A 19,908-nucleotide genomic window follows, 5' to 3' on the forward strand; every position below is an offset into this window, starting at 1 on the left:
GGAGGAAGGCCAGGGAAAGGGGAGAATGGGCCCAGGAGATCCCATTTGCCTCCACTGATTGAAATATCAGTTGTTTACTTAACGCTAACTCTCCTGTGCGAGGAAAAGGCACTCCCCTTGATTTAAAACACTTCTGTGTGCATAAAGACCACTTCATCAGCACAAGAGGGACCTCCAAAATGGAATTTGCCTCCCACATTTGTCTTTGTTCACTTACACTGGCGGTAACCTGCATTCTATGTTACTTGGTCCTGGGGAAGTAGAGCCCAGAACATGCATCACTGGTGCAAACTGCTATATAGATTAATACAGATTTATTCCTGTAGTAGATTTGAAAATAATTGCAGTTCATCATCTGGTGCCTCAACCTTTTATCTATGTTGTAGCTTATTTTCTTATCAGATATTCACTTTAAAATATAGTTGGTGTTTATATAGGCTGCTGCACAGCACATTTATTTCATTACATCAAGCAGTTGCTTAGGCAGACTTTACTGAGCAAGCTTATCTAAATGTTTCACATGAAAGCTCAAGGAACTGCAAGTCAACAATACCTGTTATTTTTATTATTATTTCTGTTTCTTTGGAGTTTGATATTGCAGTGAAGTGTATCATATAACTACATATAATAATGTGAAACCTCAGTCTTCAAGTTCTCCTAGCCTTTAAAGGACTGCATGAGAACTGAAGTTCACAAGCTTTACGGCAAGGCTTTCCCATCATTAGGGAGTACACGGACTTGAAAGCACAAAAGCTGTTACTTCTTCATCTTCTCTGCCATTTTAGAATATATGCTATCATGTTTTTGGTTCATGTCATTTTACAATTCATAACTGCACTCCAGAAATTCTAAAAAGCAGAGTTAGCTTTGAGTGGAGAAGTGTTACAGTTATCTTATGGTCTTAACATACATTTGCACATGGGTAAAGAATGACAAAAGAATACTCCTTTCTGGAAATCACAGCCACTGCAGACTGTGACACAGTGCAGAACTGGGGTTAATTGACCCAGCAGGATACATTCGTACCTTTATTTGTTGTGACATGGGAATAAATGGTACCATTTCACAAAGGCAAGTACTGAAATCAGGCAGGAGGGAGAGGAAGGTATAAAAGGACTCTACAAAGTATGAAGTTTTTGATTATTCAAAGTGCTTTAAGAGCTATTTTAGTACCAGAAATTTCCCAGCAATAGATTTATCACTCTGAGGAGGCTGAAAGGATGCTTGGAGAACTGTGCAAAACTGCTGGCAGCCTTATTGCTCCAGAAGTGCAGGTGCAAAACACGGCAGCGAAGCAAATCCCCTCTGCATTTCTCTGTCATGTTTCAGCATCAGCCTGGGTGCGGAGGGAGTCCTGCGTGGCTCTGAGCAATCCCAACCGCGACATACGGAGGCGCAGCGGAAGCAGGACCCCTCGGAGCCTCCACCGCCGGCCTCATCAGTACGACCCGTGCAGCTCTTCCAGGGGGTGCATTAGGCAGAGGGCTGGAGAGCTGGTTCGGAAGCCTGTAATTACCTCTGCAGCAGCGGCCCCGGCCAGCCCCGCGGCCCTGCCACGGCTGCAAGACAGATGGTCCTTTAGAGCTGAGATAGCGAATTAAAAATGTGCCCAGGAAAAGCACCGATTCAGCAGCTACTAACGTGATTTTGCGAATTTATCTTACTTTCACCGTATAGTTGATTCCAGGGGAAAAAAAATAAAAGTTTTTAATATGCTTTTAAATTTAACGGCACCTTTTTTTTTTTCTAATTTCAAGAACTTTTTTGCTGCTTTCTTTCACAGAAACTAAAGCCGCTTAAAAGCAGCTAATTAGGATGACATTTTTCATTCCCATTGCAGTGAAATATTTCTTTGAGTACTAAATGTTTCTTCTTTCTCCCTTCTTTTCCCTCTCACTGGATCTGCACATTTTGGCTCTTTTAAAACATTTTTATTGTCGGCCTTTTTTACCTGCCATTGAACCAAAGGATCAGTTGTTTGTGCTGTTGTACTCCGGAGGGCCATGGTCCTGTGGGCGCTTTGCAGAGCCCGTGGGGGCTCAGGCAGCTTTGCCCATCCAGCTGCCCATCTGCATGCACACACACAGATCTTCTGTGTCGGCCTCAGCTTTCTGCAGATGTAGGGGAAAGTATCTCAGAAAGAGTTTTTTTTGCTGAGTCCAGCAGAAATAAATTAATCTACAGGAGTAGGCAGGTGGCAAAATGCAGGCAAGAGAGAGCTCAAGGCTAGGCGGTCAACAACGAAGGGCAGTGGCTGCAAGCACAGTTTGGGGCAAGAATGTGCAGCTGAGGCATGTCAAAATAAGCCTAGTTGTTGCTGAGCTAAAGGTCCTGGTTTTCTTGGGGCCAGCCATGTGCTGAGGATGGTAGGTGTATTGTCGAGTGCTTTGCAGAGACAGATGTGCTTTTTTACTCATTCTTTCCACAGCAGCATAGTGGTATCAAGCTGAAGAGTCCTATGGGTCCCTCCCTATGCCTGCATCCATGATGCAGTTTTTCTGCTGCTGAGCTATTATTTACCTCCCCTGTCCTTGTGTTATCCTCTTTTCTGTCCCAGATAATTCTGCTCTGCCCATTAGGTGACATTTTCACAGCAGTAGCAAAGCAGGTAAAGTGGAAGGATAAATGAGATTTCCTCCAAGACGTAAATACCTGCCCTTCAGGAAGCAATTTGTCTTCCTCCCACAAAGAAAAAAAAAAAAGAGAGAGAGAGAGAGATAATTCCATTTTTGCTTCCCTCTAATGCTTTTATCCAAGGTTTAAAAAAAATCTTCAAAAAGACATCAGTGTAAACCTTATAGCTATCTGATAAACAAAGCTTACTAGCAGAGAAAACACAGTTGACCAAACATTATACTGAGGTTTGGTTCATCTGTTTTCAGGAACAACTGGCTTCTCATCAGAGAAGGACTGTTTACACATAGCTTCCAACAACCAGCTGCACCTATGGAGTCTGCTCTTTCTCTCCCCTGTAGCCTCCTGTGCTGAACGTTTTGGGCCACATTCATTTCTGGTGTTGATCCTCTGAAGCTGCTGGAAAGACTGATTTGTCCTATCACTTATAAAACCAGGGATTATTTTAACTGATCATATGCAGGTTGTAGTTATTGTAATACTCCCTAAAGTGGCTTTCAGCCTTAACACAGAAAAGAACAAGCCTTCCATTGAGAATTCTATTAAAATCAAACTAGGGGCTGAAGAGTGGACGTAGCAAAGAATAATTTTTAAATGCCCTTTTTGGTCTTAAAAATTAACTATCCATAGCAGTGTTACTCCCTTTCATGATACGCTTAACTAAGAATATACATCCTGTGTTTATTTTAAATTGCAGCGGCACTTAAAATTCAATAGCTTTGCCCTTTGCATAGCTGAAGATAGTAGGAGCTCAGAGGTAGACAGCACAGGGGGGTGCCAACCAGGCATCGCTCTTTGGCCAAGAAACCCTGGAAAGGAGATCGCGAAGGCTGAGCTGCTCTCCCAGGTTCTCTCCAACCATGGACAGGGAAAACTTGGGAGCCGCTGGCCGGACCCCTCTCCTTCCCTGCCCTTGCCCTCTGCCCTGCTCTGGCCTGGGACCAAGAGAAGTTCTTTCAAAGTGCATCGAGAGGTCTTCGATGTGTACGTGACAAGGGCCATACTAAAGAAGTGAAGCGATGCTTGCATGTATATCCTTTGTCTTTCGTTTTCCTCCACACGTTTACAGGGTGCTCACCACACCGTCTAACTACAGCTACCTGACAATTTTTCTAGAAGGGAGCAGAAACTCATATTTTTAGAATGAAGGCGACTTGTTTAGTGACCCAGTAGTAAATTAAAATCATCATACACAATGTGTATGAAATAGAAAATCGAATTTTGGTGCAACAAAACTGACAGTTCCATTTAACAGAGAATAAATGAATGCAGACTCCTGTGGATGAGTGACTGATTTAAAGAGACTGTGCCGATTTTCCAAGATGAGAGAGCTGATCGCAAGAAAATACATATATTTCTACGTGACACAGGTTATCCACCTATTCGAATTGCCAGTGAAATCAGACTTAAGAAGGATTAAATCTTAGACAGTGGCAGTCTTTCCCATTTTCTTGCTGTTTCTGATAGAAAATAGAAAATTCCAGTGATTTCAGTGGAGCTCTGTCGGGATTAAGTAATGGTACACGCAGCTTTACACCTTCAAGGCCTGAGCCGGCAGAGCTTTTATTCACCATGGTATATCGTACTGTCCCTTACCAGCTTCCTACTGAACTAGCATGGGTGTGTGGAGAAAGGAAGCAGCAGAGGTTATTTCTGTGAATTTAAGCATGGGTAATATTGTACTTGTATTCAAATGCCAAAATGTACAACAACAGTCAAGCTCCAGTGCCTGCGCACTCGGATTTCAGCAAGACAGCAGCTGGCAAAGCCATGCCAGGGAAGAGCTTTATAGGCAAAATTCAGTGTTTTCTGTGCAAAGCCCAGCTATTCACATGTGAAGCAGTTTGACAGAGAAGCTTTGGGCTCTTTGCTTTCCATTTGTGAATGTTAGTTGCTCACTGCGAGGAAAAAAAGTCCTGCAATTATCCCATTCTCTCAGAAAAGAGTGATTCTACAAGTATTGCTATAGAGTTTCCCCTTTCTATAGATCCTAACACAGATTGGGGAAGGTTACATTCAAACTGCACTAAATAGTTGTCTTCATTCCAGATCAGAGGATTAAGCTCAGGTTTGAAATTAAATGTAAATTACAAATAAGTATTCAGAAAACGTTAATTAAAAGTATTACGTTCCTGACTCATTTATTGCTCAGCAAGGGTTCCTAAGTATCTTAGCTGTAGAAAGGGGCCATTCACATCCCCCCTTTTTTTGACCAAGTCATTGTAAATGTCTGAGGTTATCCATTTGCAAGTTAATGTAGTGCTGAAGCAAAGGTTTTCATTTTAAAGAAGTAATATTTCACAGCAAGATATGCTCCTGCAAGATGTAAAACAATCTTTTTCGAAAGCTTTGGGAGTTAATCAGCCTTTCTCCTCATTGCTACAGAGAGGTTTCAAATGGCATAAGATGCTGATTACTTAGATCCTGGAGTCTATAGAAATCCCAATACTATTACATTTTCCTCTCTTTGTTATCAGAGTTTATTGTGCCTTGGTGTTCAGGTTTTAAGTAGTTCCCAAGTAAAAAAATAAATTGGGAAGAAAGTATTTGCTGAGTCTTCTGAATAGCAGTTATGTTACATCAGAGCACTGTAAGGCTTAAGGTGGAGCTTGAAAGTGAATAGGTGGAGGATCGGTCCCTGTCACTGAGTGTGCAGTGGGCTCTTTTCATAAAATACAGTTAGCCCAATTCAGGAGAGCATTGCATTACGCTTGCTTTTAAACCAAACTCCTTCAAAGGTCCACATTAAAAATATCCCACGCAGCTAATGTATACCGTTGGCGATGCTTCTCCCAGCCCACTCGCCACATTTCTCTCCACATTTGATCTTTATAGTTTCCATACTAGAGCGATTTGGTTTGCTGAATTCTGGAAATGCCTCAAGTTGAAATGCTAGTGTATTAACCTGCTGTACTGAGTCTCTTTTGTTTCTCTTTACCAGAGTGCTGCCTGCCAATTTTTACAACTACAGCAGATTTTACTATTCAAACAGAACCAGATGGAACACCAGTTCAAAGAACATGTCAGAATTAAATATTTCTTTTTTAATTAGTTGCTTCTGATTTATGCAAAAAAAATTAACATAAGAGTGGGAGAATGTGCCATGAATCCAGATGCAACACAGCCCACACAAGCATTATCTTTTCTCTGTCAGAGACACAGAGGCCTTTTCTTTCATTTTTTTCTTGTCTTTTCTTTTTTGTTGTTTTGTTTTTGGATTTCATTTTTCTTACACTTCACGCATTTTTGCTTTCTCCAAACAGCACCATAAGGTTGGCTGAGGTTCTTTTATGTCTGACAGTCGTACTTTTTCATCATTTTCTTACATTTTGTCTTCTAGAAACTGGCTGACCTGCCTCTAAAAAAAATTGCTGTTCTCAATACTGCAATCGCAGCATCAGTATCTCAATGTGATAGCCTGCTTTGAATCAATTCCCTGCTTTCAGATGGGGAAAGCTTTACATTTTTTTTTTCTGATAAAAAAAAATGGATTTGGGCAGAAGTCTTAAGACTGCAAGAAATATTTTAACTGCTAAAGGTCATTCCCTTTCTGCTGCCAAGTATTCCTATTCCTTTGGCATGAATGTCTGTGCATCTTTCTCTTTCATACTTTTGCCATTTTTGCCAATTCACATAAATATCAGTTCAGGAAAGCATACCAATTTAGGACAGTTTGTGATTAGATGTTTTCTCTTCTGGTGCCTTCGGGATGCTCTTGTCAAGGTCAATGACAAAGACTTCAGTGACTCAGGAGAGATCCTACTAACAGCAGTATTTTCTCCTCATTTTCTGTGTGGAGATGCCACTAATATCACTGAGAATTTTGCATGGAAATCTGAAATGGTTTACAATTTTAACTTTTCACTTAAATCCCAGATAAATATTTACATCATGTCATTAATCATGGCACTGAGCATGCATTTCAAGCACAAGGACTATTGGAAGTAATTTTCCTCCAAATTAGTGAAGCTTCTTTCAGAATTTCTACTAAAGTCTGTGCCACTTTTATTTAGCTTTGCAATGTTTTTTACTTAAAGGTCAATGCATAAAGCAGCTAAGTGATAGTTGTACATAAATTATAGAATAATGTGACTGGTCAAATCAACAGCAACACCTGATAAGAAATATAGTCTATACTAATGAAAAAGATCAACTCCTACCTCATTAAAATATTTGATAGAAGAACAGTGAAGCAACACAACAGTTAATCTGGCTCAGAGCAATGTATGCTACCTAGGGAAATGACACAGTCCTCCAAAAATATTTACTTTGGTATGTTGTGTCAAGTGATGGATTATACAGCTTTTCAAGCCACAAGAGATGCCCACAACAAAAAGCTTCCTGTTGTTAATCGAACTCCAGTACTATATGTCCTTTATTTTCTCAGGCTGTTGAGCAGACCTACAGTAGGAGTGCTAAAAGCTGGTAAAACTGCTCCCTTGCTACAGCTGCCTCAGTGACTGTATTTTATTCTGGAAGGCAGATTTTCATTCCAAAAATAAGATCTTCCATAGTATGACATAGTTATGTATGACTACAGGAAGCAGCAATATTCATTCCATGTCTCACATGTTTTTAACCATCGGTTAGCTAAGATTTGCTACATGATATACTGTGCAGAGCTAAATATTGTTCCTTGTGTTTCCCCTTTGCTGGTTTTGACTAAAATGTGCATGCCACCCATTGTATATCTATGCCTTAAAAATGTGTCCCCTCACACACACATGTTTTTAGGAGAGAGCAATCAAAAATGTTTTTCCTGGATGTAGTATTGAAGAATAAATAGTGAGGAAGTAACTCACTGGTAGGAACAGCTAGCGTCTTACAAATGGTGCCACAAGAAATAAATTGACTTTAGAAGGGGGAACCACTGTTTGTTTTTTTAGATGAATGTTTCTCTCCTGGAAAAATGTATGCATTTGAGGTATTCCTCTTTTCTTGTATATTAGGACCCATTCCTACACTCAGGTGTGCCCCCAGTGTTGTAGTTACCAGTAAGGGCAGTCGCATTGCAACCCAGGCAATTGTCAAAGGCTGTGTGTGTTGGATAGGGTCATAAGGCATTATTTGCTAGAGAAAATATTCTTTTTAATCTGAATGAATAAAGGTATCATTAACAGAAAAAAAAAAAACACTATGAGAATACAACAGTTAGTTACAAGTAAAGTCTTTGTCATGGAAGCAAAATGTCATGATTTCAGATTGGAGACAGCTGCCTATTTCAGATCACTGCCATACAGCATGCAATAAGTTACAAAATCTTTTGCATCCTGTAAAATAAATACCAGATGTTTGTTTATCATACGTGCGGAAAGTTAAATGTCAAATAATTGTAGGAAAATGCATTTGATGTTCATTTTCAAAAGTACAGTATTTCATCACTACATCTCTCTGCAGGTCATTTTAACATGAAACAGGAGTTCTTAAAATAAAAAGAACAACAAGTCCAAAACAAAAAGCTAGCTGTCAAGGGTTCGTGCTGTTATCTCAGCTGGAGAAGATGGGATCTGAGAAAAGTGGGCTACCTCTGTTCATGTTAACTCTTGGAGACCTTTGTGCCAAGGACATGCTAGCTTGACTGGAGCTTGACAGCTGAACTCTATAAGCAGAAACTCCGAAAAGCATAAGAAATCCTACCTGATTAGTGACACACAGTTGTCCTAGAACCAATGTCCTCGGCATTGATTCCTCTGGATGTTGTAGTGTGAGAGAGCAGCATATTACCCCAGCCACATTTTGGCACCTTCATGCTCCAGTTCATAATAGAAGTTAATATGGTTGAGTTTCGACTCTGAGTAACTCCTATGACATTTAGAATGTGTATTTTTTGCTCAATCTCACATTTTACAGATGGCAAAGTTTCATACAGCTTCACAAAACATGAGAAAGAAAGCCAAAATCCATCACTAAGTGATTAATAAGGGTGAATTTAACACACCCGTGAAATGTGTCATACAGTTTCCACGGTAGTTTTCTACATAATTTATTTCTATCACTTTACTTGAAGAACAAGATATGTAAATCTAGAGCTTGATTTACAACTTTGGCACCACAGAGAGGCACTCAATGTTGCAGTTCTGGTTTTATATGCCTGGAGGGGAACGGCTCCTGCAAAGGCTGCAGCCCAGAGCTGTTGAAGGCAGGAGAATCCTTAAATTCTACCTGTCTGCTTCTGCTCCAAGGTTGAATTAGCGCACACAGCTCCAGCCCTTCTGTTCCTCATCTGCTCAACCCCACCTTTACTGTGTGAACAGCACCTTCCTCACAAAGCAGAGAATGGAGCTAGATTATTCTTTTTTTTCTCTGCAATTTTTGAGCAAACACTGCCTGGAATACAGGAGATTTGGGTTTATGTCGTCCATTTGCATCACCAGATTTAGAGCTGTAGCATCCAGCTAAGCACTTGAGCAATTAGTCTCCAGACTTTCCAGGGTGGGCCTGGTGTTCACACAGTTCCCATCTTCACAAAATACATCAAGATTTGCTGATCTGGAGGGAGACCACATCTGTGTGAACAGGCTGCTCTCCCCAGCAACAGGAGATGAAGGCCCCAGCCCTCCTCCTCTGTTGCCTTAAGTAGCTCTTGGCACAAGGTCTGCAGCTGGGATTTCCTCCTCCCAGCCTGCAGGCAAGAAAGGGGAGAGCTGCTCAGCTTCACGCTGTCCTGGGGTGCTGTTACCCCTGACAGGAGGGTTTCCACCTGACTGGGGTTTTAGACATGAAGGTAGACTTCTATATCCAGAGCACATGGGAGAGTTAGCTCTGGGCAGTGCCATAGGTGAAAGCCTTGGGTCTTTCAGAGCCTGGGGAGTTGAGTGGGAGTTTTGAATACCAGCTTGGCATTCAAAACTCCTGGGCATGTGCAAAATCCTGGCACCTGACTTCTTCCATGGGAAAAACCTGAAATGCCTGAATGTTCGGTGACTGGAACTGTAATTATTTGTGCAGACATCAAATAAGCAAATCTACCCCTACACCTTGATGTTAAATTTTAACTTAGTTTCAAATATCTAGAACTCTTGTAATAGGCCATTGCTTGACTTTATTCACAATGAAGTACTTATTGCATATTAAAAAAAAAATTACTAGAATCATTTCAAATCAGTCGGCATGGTACAGGCTTGGGACCCTAATCATTTCAAAACTGAAGAGCTGTTTCAAATTGTAAGAGAAGCAGATCATTTAAATAACTTAGCTCTGCGCTCCCTCAGACTTCCAGATTTTCAAGTGCACTTCAGCCTGGAAGTGAATGTGGTATTGGACATAACTCAGTGCAGCACACTTTACAATCAGCAGAGTACAGTTTGGAGAGCATTTGAAGTTAAGCTGAGATTGCTCAGTGCAATGATGCCCAGATTCCCCCATTAACTTTCAGATTGCAACAATCTAACATCTGAGACTCTCCAGTCACTTTAAATCACTTGATTGTTTTTGTAAGGCAGTCTTCAGATTCTTTTTTTCCAAGACTTATTTTTTTTTCTTATCATGGCAAAATAAAATGGTGCAGAATTTCACCCCTGAAGACCAGGGCTAAAATGTTAAGTATAACCTTTACCAGCTTAAAAATTATGGCAGGGACAAGAGTTTTCTGCTGAAAGCTTGTTCTATCTTTCACACACAAGGCTGCTATTCTTGTGTTGGGAGATTTCAAAATGACTTGCGTATGACATGGGCTCTGAGAGAGCAGCCAGTCTGTCCTCACCAGCACTTCCTTGGGCCCTTTGAGGGGGAATGCAGAGCATGTTGATTTAACCGCTCCAGCGCCTTCGGACATATGACATACATCCAGGAAAGAGGATGCCTGTGGGACACAGGGGACATATCTTTTGCATCCTGCATACTTGGGAAATAATGCAAAAGCTTGAGAAATTCATTGAAACATTCGCATGACAAGGGTTAATGCAGCCTATTATCGTCTTATTGAGTCTGGGGAACTCAGTTTTAGGGGAATAAATTATTCCGATTAGTATTTTGTGAATACTTTCATTTTATATTGAAATTAAACGGTTTGCTCTGGGAAACAAAGAAGGATCTAGCTGTGGAGAAAGCAGGATAATTGATTTAATTTTAATCAGTTTATTTTTATGGCTAAAGAAAGACCAGAAGAAAATAGCAGGTGTTTCAAGGCTGTTATCATCAGCCTGGCTGTGGGAAAGTTTTGTGCCTAATTTCAACCTTTTGGCAGATGGATTTGTGCACTGAGACAAAAGTTTCTTTTGCCAGCAGAACTGATTTCAGTAGCCACACTCCTGCACCACACATCATGGCATTTTATGATGCCACATGATGACCTAGATCAGGGAGATGGTCTAGATTATAAATAACTTTTTTTTTTTTTTCTGGGTTACCCTGGATCACTTCTCCATTTGGTAATTCCATGCGAGAAAGAGAAAGAGTGAGAGTGTGTGAAGAAGAGAGAATGCCTCCAACTTGCATTCGCCTGCACACTCTGGTGTTAATTTCCCAGCAAGTTCAAAATATTACTTCATTTGTCGGTTAGAACAGAATTATTGCATTTGTATTAATATTTCCTTCCCTTCTCTACAAATACCTAATTTGGTACAAACTGGAACTCATTTGCCTTTTCCCCAGCAAAATTACATAGTAGTTCATAATTACCTTGTGACTAACGAATACACCATGGATTTCTTTTCTCCTCCTCTGTTTGCAAGTGATGAGCTCCTGGGTTTTAGCAGAAATTCTTGTTATCATTCCCTGAGTGTGTGACTTTGATATTTCACTATTAAATTTCATCCCCTTTCTAATGCTGCAGTCCTCAGGGTCGCTCGCTTCTCCCTGTGTGATGCTCCTCTGTATCTTAAATGCCTTGTGGCTTTGCATCCTCCACAAATCTCATTAGCATCTCCGCGAGGTAGTTAATGAAAGTATTAAGTAAGATTGTTCACGAGGCTGGTCCTTGAGGAGCTGCACCGGTGCCTTCTCTGCAGACAGGCTCCCACCCACACTGGTGGCCTCTCTGCTTCCTCCTGATGCAGGCAAACTAATTCTCCAGTCTGTCAACAGCCCTCCTGACTGATCAGGCAAATGTTCTCGCCTACTGCAACGACACTGTTGAGGAAAGAGGAGATCGTGACCATGTTATTACCAACAACATGCTACACTGTTCTCTGTGTAAAGCCTCATTCTCTCTGTGAAAGACTTCTGCAGTATTGTCATGCTCTAATCTGGGTGTCCTCGTGTCCCAATTCACTACCACAGGTAGACCTAGGCCTTCTCCGCTTCGTTTCTGGAATCGGCACCCAAGGAGCCATCTCAAAAGAAACAAAGAAAGAATATTATCTGAAAACATACCGTGTGGATGTCAGCTCCAACGGAGAGGACTGGATTACTCTTAAGGAGGGAAACAAAGCCATTGTAAGTCTTTTCTCTTTGCTGTCTTTTGTGGAGAAGGAGGCTGTTGAACTTAGTTCCTTTTAGTTGCTTAAAAAAAGGGGGATTAAGGTATCACAGGTTTAATCAGCACTATCAGGATTAGCAAAATCCCAAATCTGAAAGATAACGGTTATCCAAAAACTAACAGCCACAGAAACTGTTTGTCTGCAGGCTGGAGAGCAGAAAAGGCTGCAAGGCACCTCATCAGTGGCGTTCACAAGAATTTGGGTAGTTTGAGTCTTTTACCTGGACGCAGCTTCTGTTTCCCAGTTTGCCGGAGATTTCTGAGGTGACCTTGAGAAAAAAAAAAAAAGCATTAAAAGGAACACTTTAAAAATTATATAGGTCCCTTCTCTGCAGTGCAGCTCTGGTTACGTGGCATTTCAGTGCTTCATTTCCCTGCACTTAGCTACGCTGTCTTGCAGGAGTGCTAGCAAGTCATTAGCAGTTTGTTAGATGTTCTCAATGATGGGGGTCATACAGACAGGTAATTAGGCACATTGCTCCATCCTTATAGATTTTTATCACCTTTCCACTTATCAGTGGATTTGCTCTCTGCGACCTCCAAATGAAACAGCTTTAGGCACTCATAAGAAAAATGTTCATTATCCGCTGCCATGAGCACAAAGCTTTTTCCTGAGAAGTCAATTCCGTTCAGGCTCTCACATGAATAGTCGCAGTGACTCTGTGCCTCCCCTCCCACCTTGCTCAGACTGTGCCCAGGAGCAGCATCTCCAGCATCTGCCAGGGACAGGTGGAACCGGAAAGGTTTTATGTCAACGTGAATAATAACTTTTTTGTGAGCCTTCTGTGTGGATCCAGAATATCTGCATCATAGTTAAGTTCTACCAGTGCAAATGTATCAATTATAAATATTTAGTTACTGGTTTGTTCCTGATACCTCTGTAAGCATTATGCCAAGTTCACTAAATCTATCTAATCAAAATGGTAGCAGTGTTAACACATATATTTTTTTATCTTTGAAGCACTTTTTGTAAAATGAACCCAGAAAGCCTCTCTTTGACAGGCATTATTCTGGTTTTACAGACAAGAAGGAACCTTAGAAGGTCAAATGCCACAATGTGGGCACTGTATCATGGGGTACAAACAAAGATAGCATAGGTGACTTGCCCCAAGTCACAAGCAGAGCCAATGCTGTGGCTCGTGTGCGAACACGGGGTTTTCTGGCTGTCGTTCTCATAATCTGAACAAATGCCTCTTTCAAAATCAGACCATGCCTTGGTTTTATTTCCAAGCTTCAATTTCTAAACTCTCCAAGAGGGTATTTTATATGAGTTTCTAGTGTAGGTGCTGTGCTGTCTTTAGTTAGTGAGAATGATTCCTAAATCTGCCTTATTTGTTCCAAGAGTTTATAAAAAATTCAGGCTTCTAAAATGACAATATTTTGCTGTTGATCAGGGCAGGAAAAGTACACCGCAGCCTTCCTCTGATATCCTTATTCAAAATAAAATGTTAAGGAGACTGAGCTGCTGAAGTAACAGCAAAAGCATGGCAGGCACAGATGTCTTTAAGAAAGCTTCACATTAATGTTGCACTAAACCACGTACAGAGTTGTGTGCTTTTGAGAAAGAATAAGTTCCTCTGTCAGATGCAGACCCCGAGAAAACGAGAGAGATTTTTTTTCTGAAAAGTAGATTATTTTAAAATCTCTTGCTTGATATTAACCTCCTATATTAAATTATTTAAGAAAAAAAAATGAGCCTGATGAGTTGACAGCTGTGTGCTGCTGACCTCCGCCCCAAATTAGTGCAGCTACTGCAAGTGACAAACAGGAAAGCAGACACCGTATGTAAGAAAAGGCCCATAAAAGGAGAGCAGTTTATATACATAGAAAACAACAGGAAATTGGTCCTCTCTACATGAGGAAGAAGCAGGAAACTGAATCACCTTCTTTGGACTAGGACTCTGTAAGGATTCTGCTCCACTAGGAAGGAACGTGCTTGCAGGATCCTCAACATGAAAGCACAGCACAATGCTGTACCTTCTTGTGGAAGTCTCATTGTTCATTTAATTTGACTGTGAGCCTCAAGGGACACAGAGAAAAACTTAGAATCTGCTATGTAGATTTTAGACATACTTCCATCTCAGTGTGAAAAGAGAAAGGGAGGCCAACTACTTGCTAGAAAAGTTTTGCATAACACAAGGTTGGCAAAGAAGGTTGCAAGTCATACCCTGTAAAACTCTTAAGCCCAAGGACAGCAAAGCAATCTAAATCTTGTTTTAATCTTGTTTTATCCTAACTCCTCAAAGGAATTTTTACATGGTCCAAATGAAACCTAAATCTTTAATTTTGAGTCTGAGGTTCTGTAGTTTTTTGCATCATCATACATGTGTACAAGCTCCTGTAGTTGAAGGAGCTAGTGGTGCCCAGTGACAGGATAAGAAGAGGCAACAGGTACAAACTGAAACACATAAAGTTTCATCTGAACATGAGGAAAAGTTTCTTAATTGTGAGGGTGACTAAGCCCTGGAACAGGTTGCCCAGAGAGCTTGTGGAATCTCCTTCTCTGTAGACAGTCAAAACCCTCACGGACGTGATCCTGTGCAACATGCTCTAGGCAACCCTGCTTGTGCAGGGGGATTGGACTAGATGATCTCCAAGGGTCCCTTCCAACCCCAACCATCCTGTGATTCTGTGAAAACTGCCCAAATTGGTCAGCGAAGGATTTTTCCAGGATACAGCAATCCTTGGATAACAAAGATCCAAAGTATGTCATTCCCATGTCTCTGCCAAAAGAGGCAGAGAGGGTCAGACTTGCTCATGAAAGTCCTGAGGTTCTCCTAGTCTACACAGCAGCGTTTGTAGGGGTTATGGAACTCCACAGATAGCATGTATTTCATTGAGTATCGCTCAACACCTTGAGTATTCTTTTTTCCTCCCCAGGGAAAGCTTACTTCTCTGCAAAAATTGTGTTACAAGTTTAATGAAATTGTTCTCTGTGCTAGTTTTTCTGTCTCATCTCCCACAAAAATAACCCTTTTTAGATCTTGTATAATTAGTATCTGTAAAACTTGGATTTATAAACAACATCTAAAAGAAAACCTAACAAATACATACTTTTCTTTTCATGTCAAGGTATTTCAAGGGAACAGCAATCCTACTGACGTTGTTTACAGACCTTTTGCCAAGCCAGTTTTAACACGTTTTGTACGAATTAGACCACTGTCTTGGGAAAATGGAGTATCACTGAGATTTGAAGTTTATGGTTGCAAAATAACCGGTAGGTCTTGGAAAGTATTTTAAAACCAATGAAAATTGACATTTCTTTATGTTAAATTGCTTATTTTTGTTAGTAAAATACAGTCCCACTGTTTGCACTGAAAAGATGTGGTCTCAACATAGAAACGTAAACAAAATTGGGGAGAAGATAAACCCCAACAACCAAAACATCCAGTGTTATCTGAATGTTGTTGTAGCATTAGCTTTTAAGAGTTCAGTGTTAAGAAATAAAAGTATAATTACTTTCCTTGCAATTATTTTACAACTTTATGCAAAATAGCTGAGCTGCGTGCATTTCTTACACATTCCTCTCTTGTTTTTCCTTCATCACACTCCAGTCCCTCTCCTGCCTGCTATTTGCAGCTACTTCAGGCGGTCTCGGCAGATTTACCAAGGAACAGCCCTACCTATCTAGCTTTAAAAACAATGCAAATACAAACACTTAGCTAAAGTATATTCCAGCAGCTAGACTTATCAACCCACATACCCACTGGTGATAAGCATTACTTTGTTGGAATGTAATTCCTTAACGTTGCACAGATAAATACCAAAATAACTGTTCAAAATACTTTCTTAGTAGGCTGGTGCTTCCTATCATCAAAGCACTATCTTAAAAAATATAAAGAAAAAATAGGCACAATCACATTTTTTTAGAAGTTTATTTTTTAATTTAAAATTTTCTCATGTACAGCAATAAATTATATTGTACAGAACAATACCATATTTCCAATATCATCAAAATTAAGTAAGTTGTAGCAAGTTTTCCCTTATATGGGGTGTTTTCTTTTGGGAAATATCCACAAATTCAGATGCAACCCTGCTTTCTTTGACTTAGCAAAAAGAATAGAAAACAAGAATTGAATAGGATTTTTTGATTCTGTTTTGGTTCTCGTCAAGCCAAAAATACTTGTGGTATTTTGGTACTTCCATTTCCTGCCAAATCTAGGATGTGCATGTTTTAACAAATGAAAATTATTTAAGAATCCAAAAAGATTATTTTGGATATAAGAAACAAAAATAAGTATTTCTTAGGATATTTGAACTGACTGATATGTCCTGTTTCTGTTCCTCTATGTTGGCGCTTATCAAGATTAACTCTTTAATTTATTTGTTTTCTCTCTGCAGATTATCCTTGCTCTGGGATGCTGGGAATGGTGTCTGGGCTCATTCCTGACTCTCAGATTACTGCATCTACTCAAGTTGATCGAAACTGGATCCCAGAAAATGCTCGTCTCATAACAAGCCGTTCAGGCTGGGCACTGCCACCAACTACGCATCCATATACAAACGAATGGCTTCAGATAGACCTTGGTGAGGAAAAAAAAGTGAGGGGTATAATTGTCCAAGGAGGCAAGCACAGAGAAAACAAAGTGTTCATGAAAAAATTCAAGATCGGCTACAGCAACAATGGCTCAGATTGGAAAATGATCATGGATTCCAGCAAGAAAAAGATAAAGGTAAGGGGAAAACCTCTGCACAGGGAAGAGCATGCATAAAATCATTATAGTCCTAAATCCTGTTCATTGAGCCTTCCATCGCATTTTGCTATCACCACTCACAAAGTATATGTAAGTGGTTTTGCTTCAAGAAGCATAACTCCTGTTTCAGTCCTCCTACCCTATTCCTTGTGAAAGACAGAGGACACTCATTCCCTCAGCAGGAAATGATGCTTCAGTACTGTGGAATGATCAGGAAACCATATACTAAAAATGTGCCCTTGAAAGGCAAAGGTGCTTGACTGACAGGAGGTGCTTGACTGACAGGAACTTTCAGATTTGTTAAATATCTCGGCGCTGATAATCTGAAAATTCGTTGTAAAGCTGTTTTGCTGCCTAGCCTTGTCCATTGGGCAAACCTGTGTTTCCTAAAGGGAAAAACTGAGTTGGCCCATGGATGTAGCTTTTCCAGGCACATTTGGTAAATATTGGACTTCATTCTCTCCTGTTTTAATCTCGCTGAATATGCATTTTCTCACTTCTCATCACTTTTCATCATTTGTTTTGGGGATTAAAACCAAATGAATTCAGCTTTTGCAGTCTACTCCTTTCTCTTGTTACCAAGAGTTTTGACTTCATCATAAAGTGTGAAGAGAGTGTAAATCAACAATGGGATCTAACCACTTTCTTTCTAAAATAGATATTGTTTTGACACGTACTTCTACACTGTGGCTCAATGAGGAAAAAGAAATATAATGCCATATGCTTTCAAAGCAGTGTGCCGTCTGCTGCATGGCTTTCTGTTTTTTAATACAAGCACTTGCCATCATTGTCAGAAGTTAGCAGCTTGACAGGAAAACTAGAATGCTAACTAACACATTCAATCCGTCCTTTAGCTTTCATCACTGTCAGAAATTAACTTTCAAGATTAATGGAATGGAGAGGGTTAGAATTTAAATCTCTTGTGGCGAAACTATAATCCTTCTCCAAAATTCAAAACATTTAATAAACTTTCTTCCAAAGCACAAGTTTTATTTAAAGAGAATCAGATAAATCCTCTGATTTGGAAGACTGGTGGATTTAAAATGTTAATACTGGAATGTAGCTTTTAAAATGTAAGTGGAGTTGGATGGGACAGAATGTTATAATGAGTCACAGCAGGAATGTGGATTAGAAACAGGCCCGTTTTATGAAATGAAACACATCGTTTCACTTGGTTAAAGTCTTGACATTCAATAAACAAACAACTGCACGTCAGGAAAAGAAGGAGCTATCACAAGCTAAACCTCACAGCAAAATATGTCCAAAGGATGAAACATCACCTTCTGTCTCAACTCCATCTTGTCCTCCATGCCTGCAGCACCTTTCATGTGGGCTCTTTTCTTTTTGGTTGACCCAATTGCTGCCATTCCTGAATGTGTACAGTATTTCCACCTTCAGCCTGTCTCAGGCATGCAAAGCGGTGGGCATAACTCGAGCCCTCAAACAGCCATGCAGAACCTCTGTTCATTTCAAAATCCAGCTTGTGCTTGTTCTCCATGGTCAAGTTTATTTCATAAAGTGGTCTTTCCTACTTCTTTCCCAACTTCTTCCACTTACCTATGGATAACACTCTCTTTTGTTTTTCCACCTCTTTTGGGCAATTCTGGTGCACAAAATTTATTTTCTGAATATCCTGCTATCTGGAATAATCTTTTTAGATTTTTTTTTATGTTTATTTTGTTTATTTTCATTTGACAAACATTGGGAAAATGTCTTTTTTCCTCTTGCCAGTTTATCTTATATTTTTTTAACAATAATTTATTACAACTTATCTTTGGAATGAATATTTATTTTTTTTTGCTACAGCCTGTATAAAAGACCATCATAAAATGAAGTTTACTCTATGAATATCAATACATGTTTTAAATGAACAGTCAAAATTGAATCACAGGCAGCTCTGCACCACAAAAGACAATGATTCAACATAATTATGATTCAATATAATTCTAGATGTCTATTGAATTCTAATGTCTATGTGTCAGTACTCAAGTATTCATGTCTTTTATAAAACAGTTTTCATTATTATATGTTGCTATTAAGACTACTATTAAAAAGGAAGCAAGGATTGCTCAGATATGTCTGTCTACTTTATACACATAAAATAGCAGTCATCCTTTCTCTTATGGTAGGTAGTTTTGATGATCATGTGTGTTGTATTATCATTTAAACATAGTAAGAAAACTTGAGTAATTGCACATTAATTAGATCTAGCAGGCCATCCGCATGTGATTCCTGACAATTGTTTTCCAAGCACTGGCAGAACATCTGGCAAACCATTGCCCTTTGGAGCCATCGGAGAGAAGCAACCTCCCATCAGAAAGAGCAACAGAAGCATTAATGTTGAAATTATTTATTTAAGACAGTTGTTTGTAGCACTATCATCAGTGGTCAAAAAGGGTTGTAGACCATTGGTTCACTTCGCAGACAAGCACAGCAAAATCCAGCAGGTCTTTTAAGACTGCACTGAAAACACAAGCAGCAATCAGTTTTAGCCATGCTCTTTTTGTGTCTTGGGAAATACAGTTATGTCTTTCCCAAAGGCTCTGTTTTCCTCTAGATCAATAGGATGAGTTTATTTCAGGTTACGTTTTGTTCTCAGCCAAAATGAAGGACATCTGGCATTTTCTTCCTGAGGGGCGCTTCAGGCCTCACAACTATGAGTTGGAATTACCTTGAAATAATATCTGCAATCTCAAATTCAAACTCCAGTTCAGAGAAGATGTTTTTTAATATTTTGTCATTTAACACATTTATACAAAGTAACACCGAAAATACTTTTCTTTCTTTGTAATATACACTTTTATATTTTGCACTTTGGAGCATTCCTTATATGATCTTGTGAAGTCTTTTTTTTTTTTTTACTGTAAAATGGCTTAAAATAACTCATTTTGACTACTTTGGGCTGTGAATTCTTTATGACAAAGTCTACTTCTCAACATGCCTTTTGTACAGTAATTCATTCTAAGGACCCGTCATCTCAATGGATGAATCTGAGGTGTTACTCTAAGCACAAATTATAACTTATTTCATATGCAAAACTCCACTGACAAGGAAAGTTGAAGATATCAAACAAATGCTATTGAGAGCTGCATGATGGCTAAAGAACCCACAGTGCCACTCAGAGAAGAGTTTTTGTCTGAAATGCACATTCATTGACCTGCC

General features: G+C 39.8%; 1 protein-coding gene across 4 annotated transcripts in view; it reads left to right on the plus strand.

Annotated features, from left to right (window-relative positions):
* The window catches only part of NRP1 (neuropilin 1), a 107,066-nt gene that overhangs the window by 65,243 nt on the left and 21,915 nt on the right, over nt 1–19,908 (plus strand). For all 4 annotated transcript variants that reach the window (XM_088533952.1, XM_088533954.1, XM_088533953.1 and 1 more), the window contains exons 7-9: nt 11,854–12,009; nt 15,125–15,269; nt 16,394–16,725. In XM_088533952.1, the coding sequence (XP_088390078.1) occupies nt 11,854–12,009; nt 15,125–15,269; nt 16,394–16,725 (633 nt within the window). The remainder of the gene's footprint in view (nt 1–11,853; nt 12,010–15,124; nt 15,270–16,393; nt 16,726–19,908) is intronic.

Source organism: Tinamus guttatus, unplaced genomic scaffold (assembly GCF_059628265.1).
Source record: "Tinamus guttatus ecotype Peru unplaced genomic scaffold, ASM5962826v1 Tinamus_guttatus_pri_ptg000530l, whole genome shotgun sequence".
NCBI lineage: Eukaryota > Metazoa > Chordata > Aves > Tinamiformes > Tinamidae > Tinamus > Tinamus guttatus.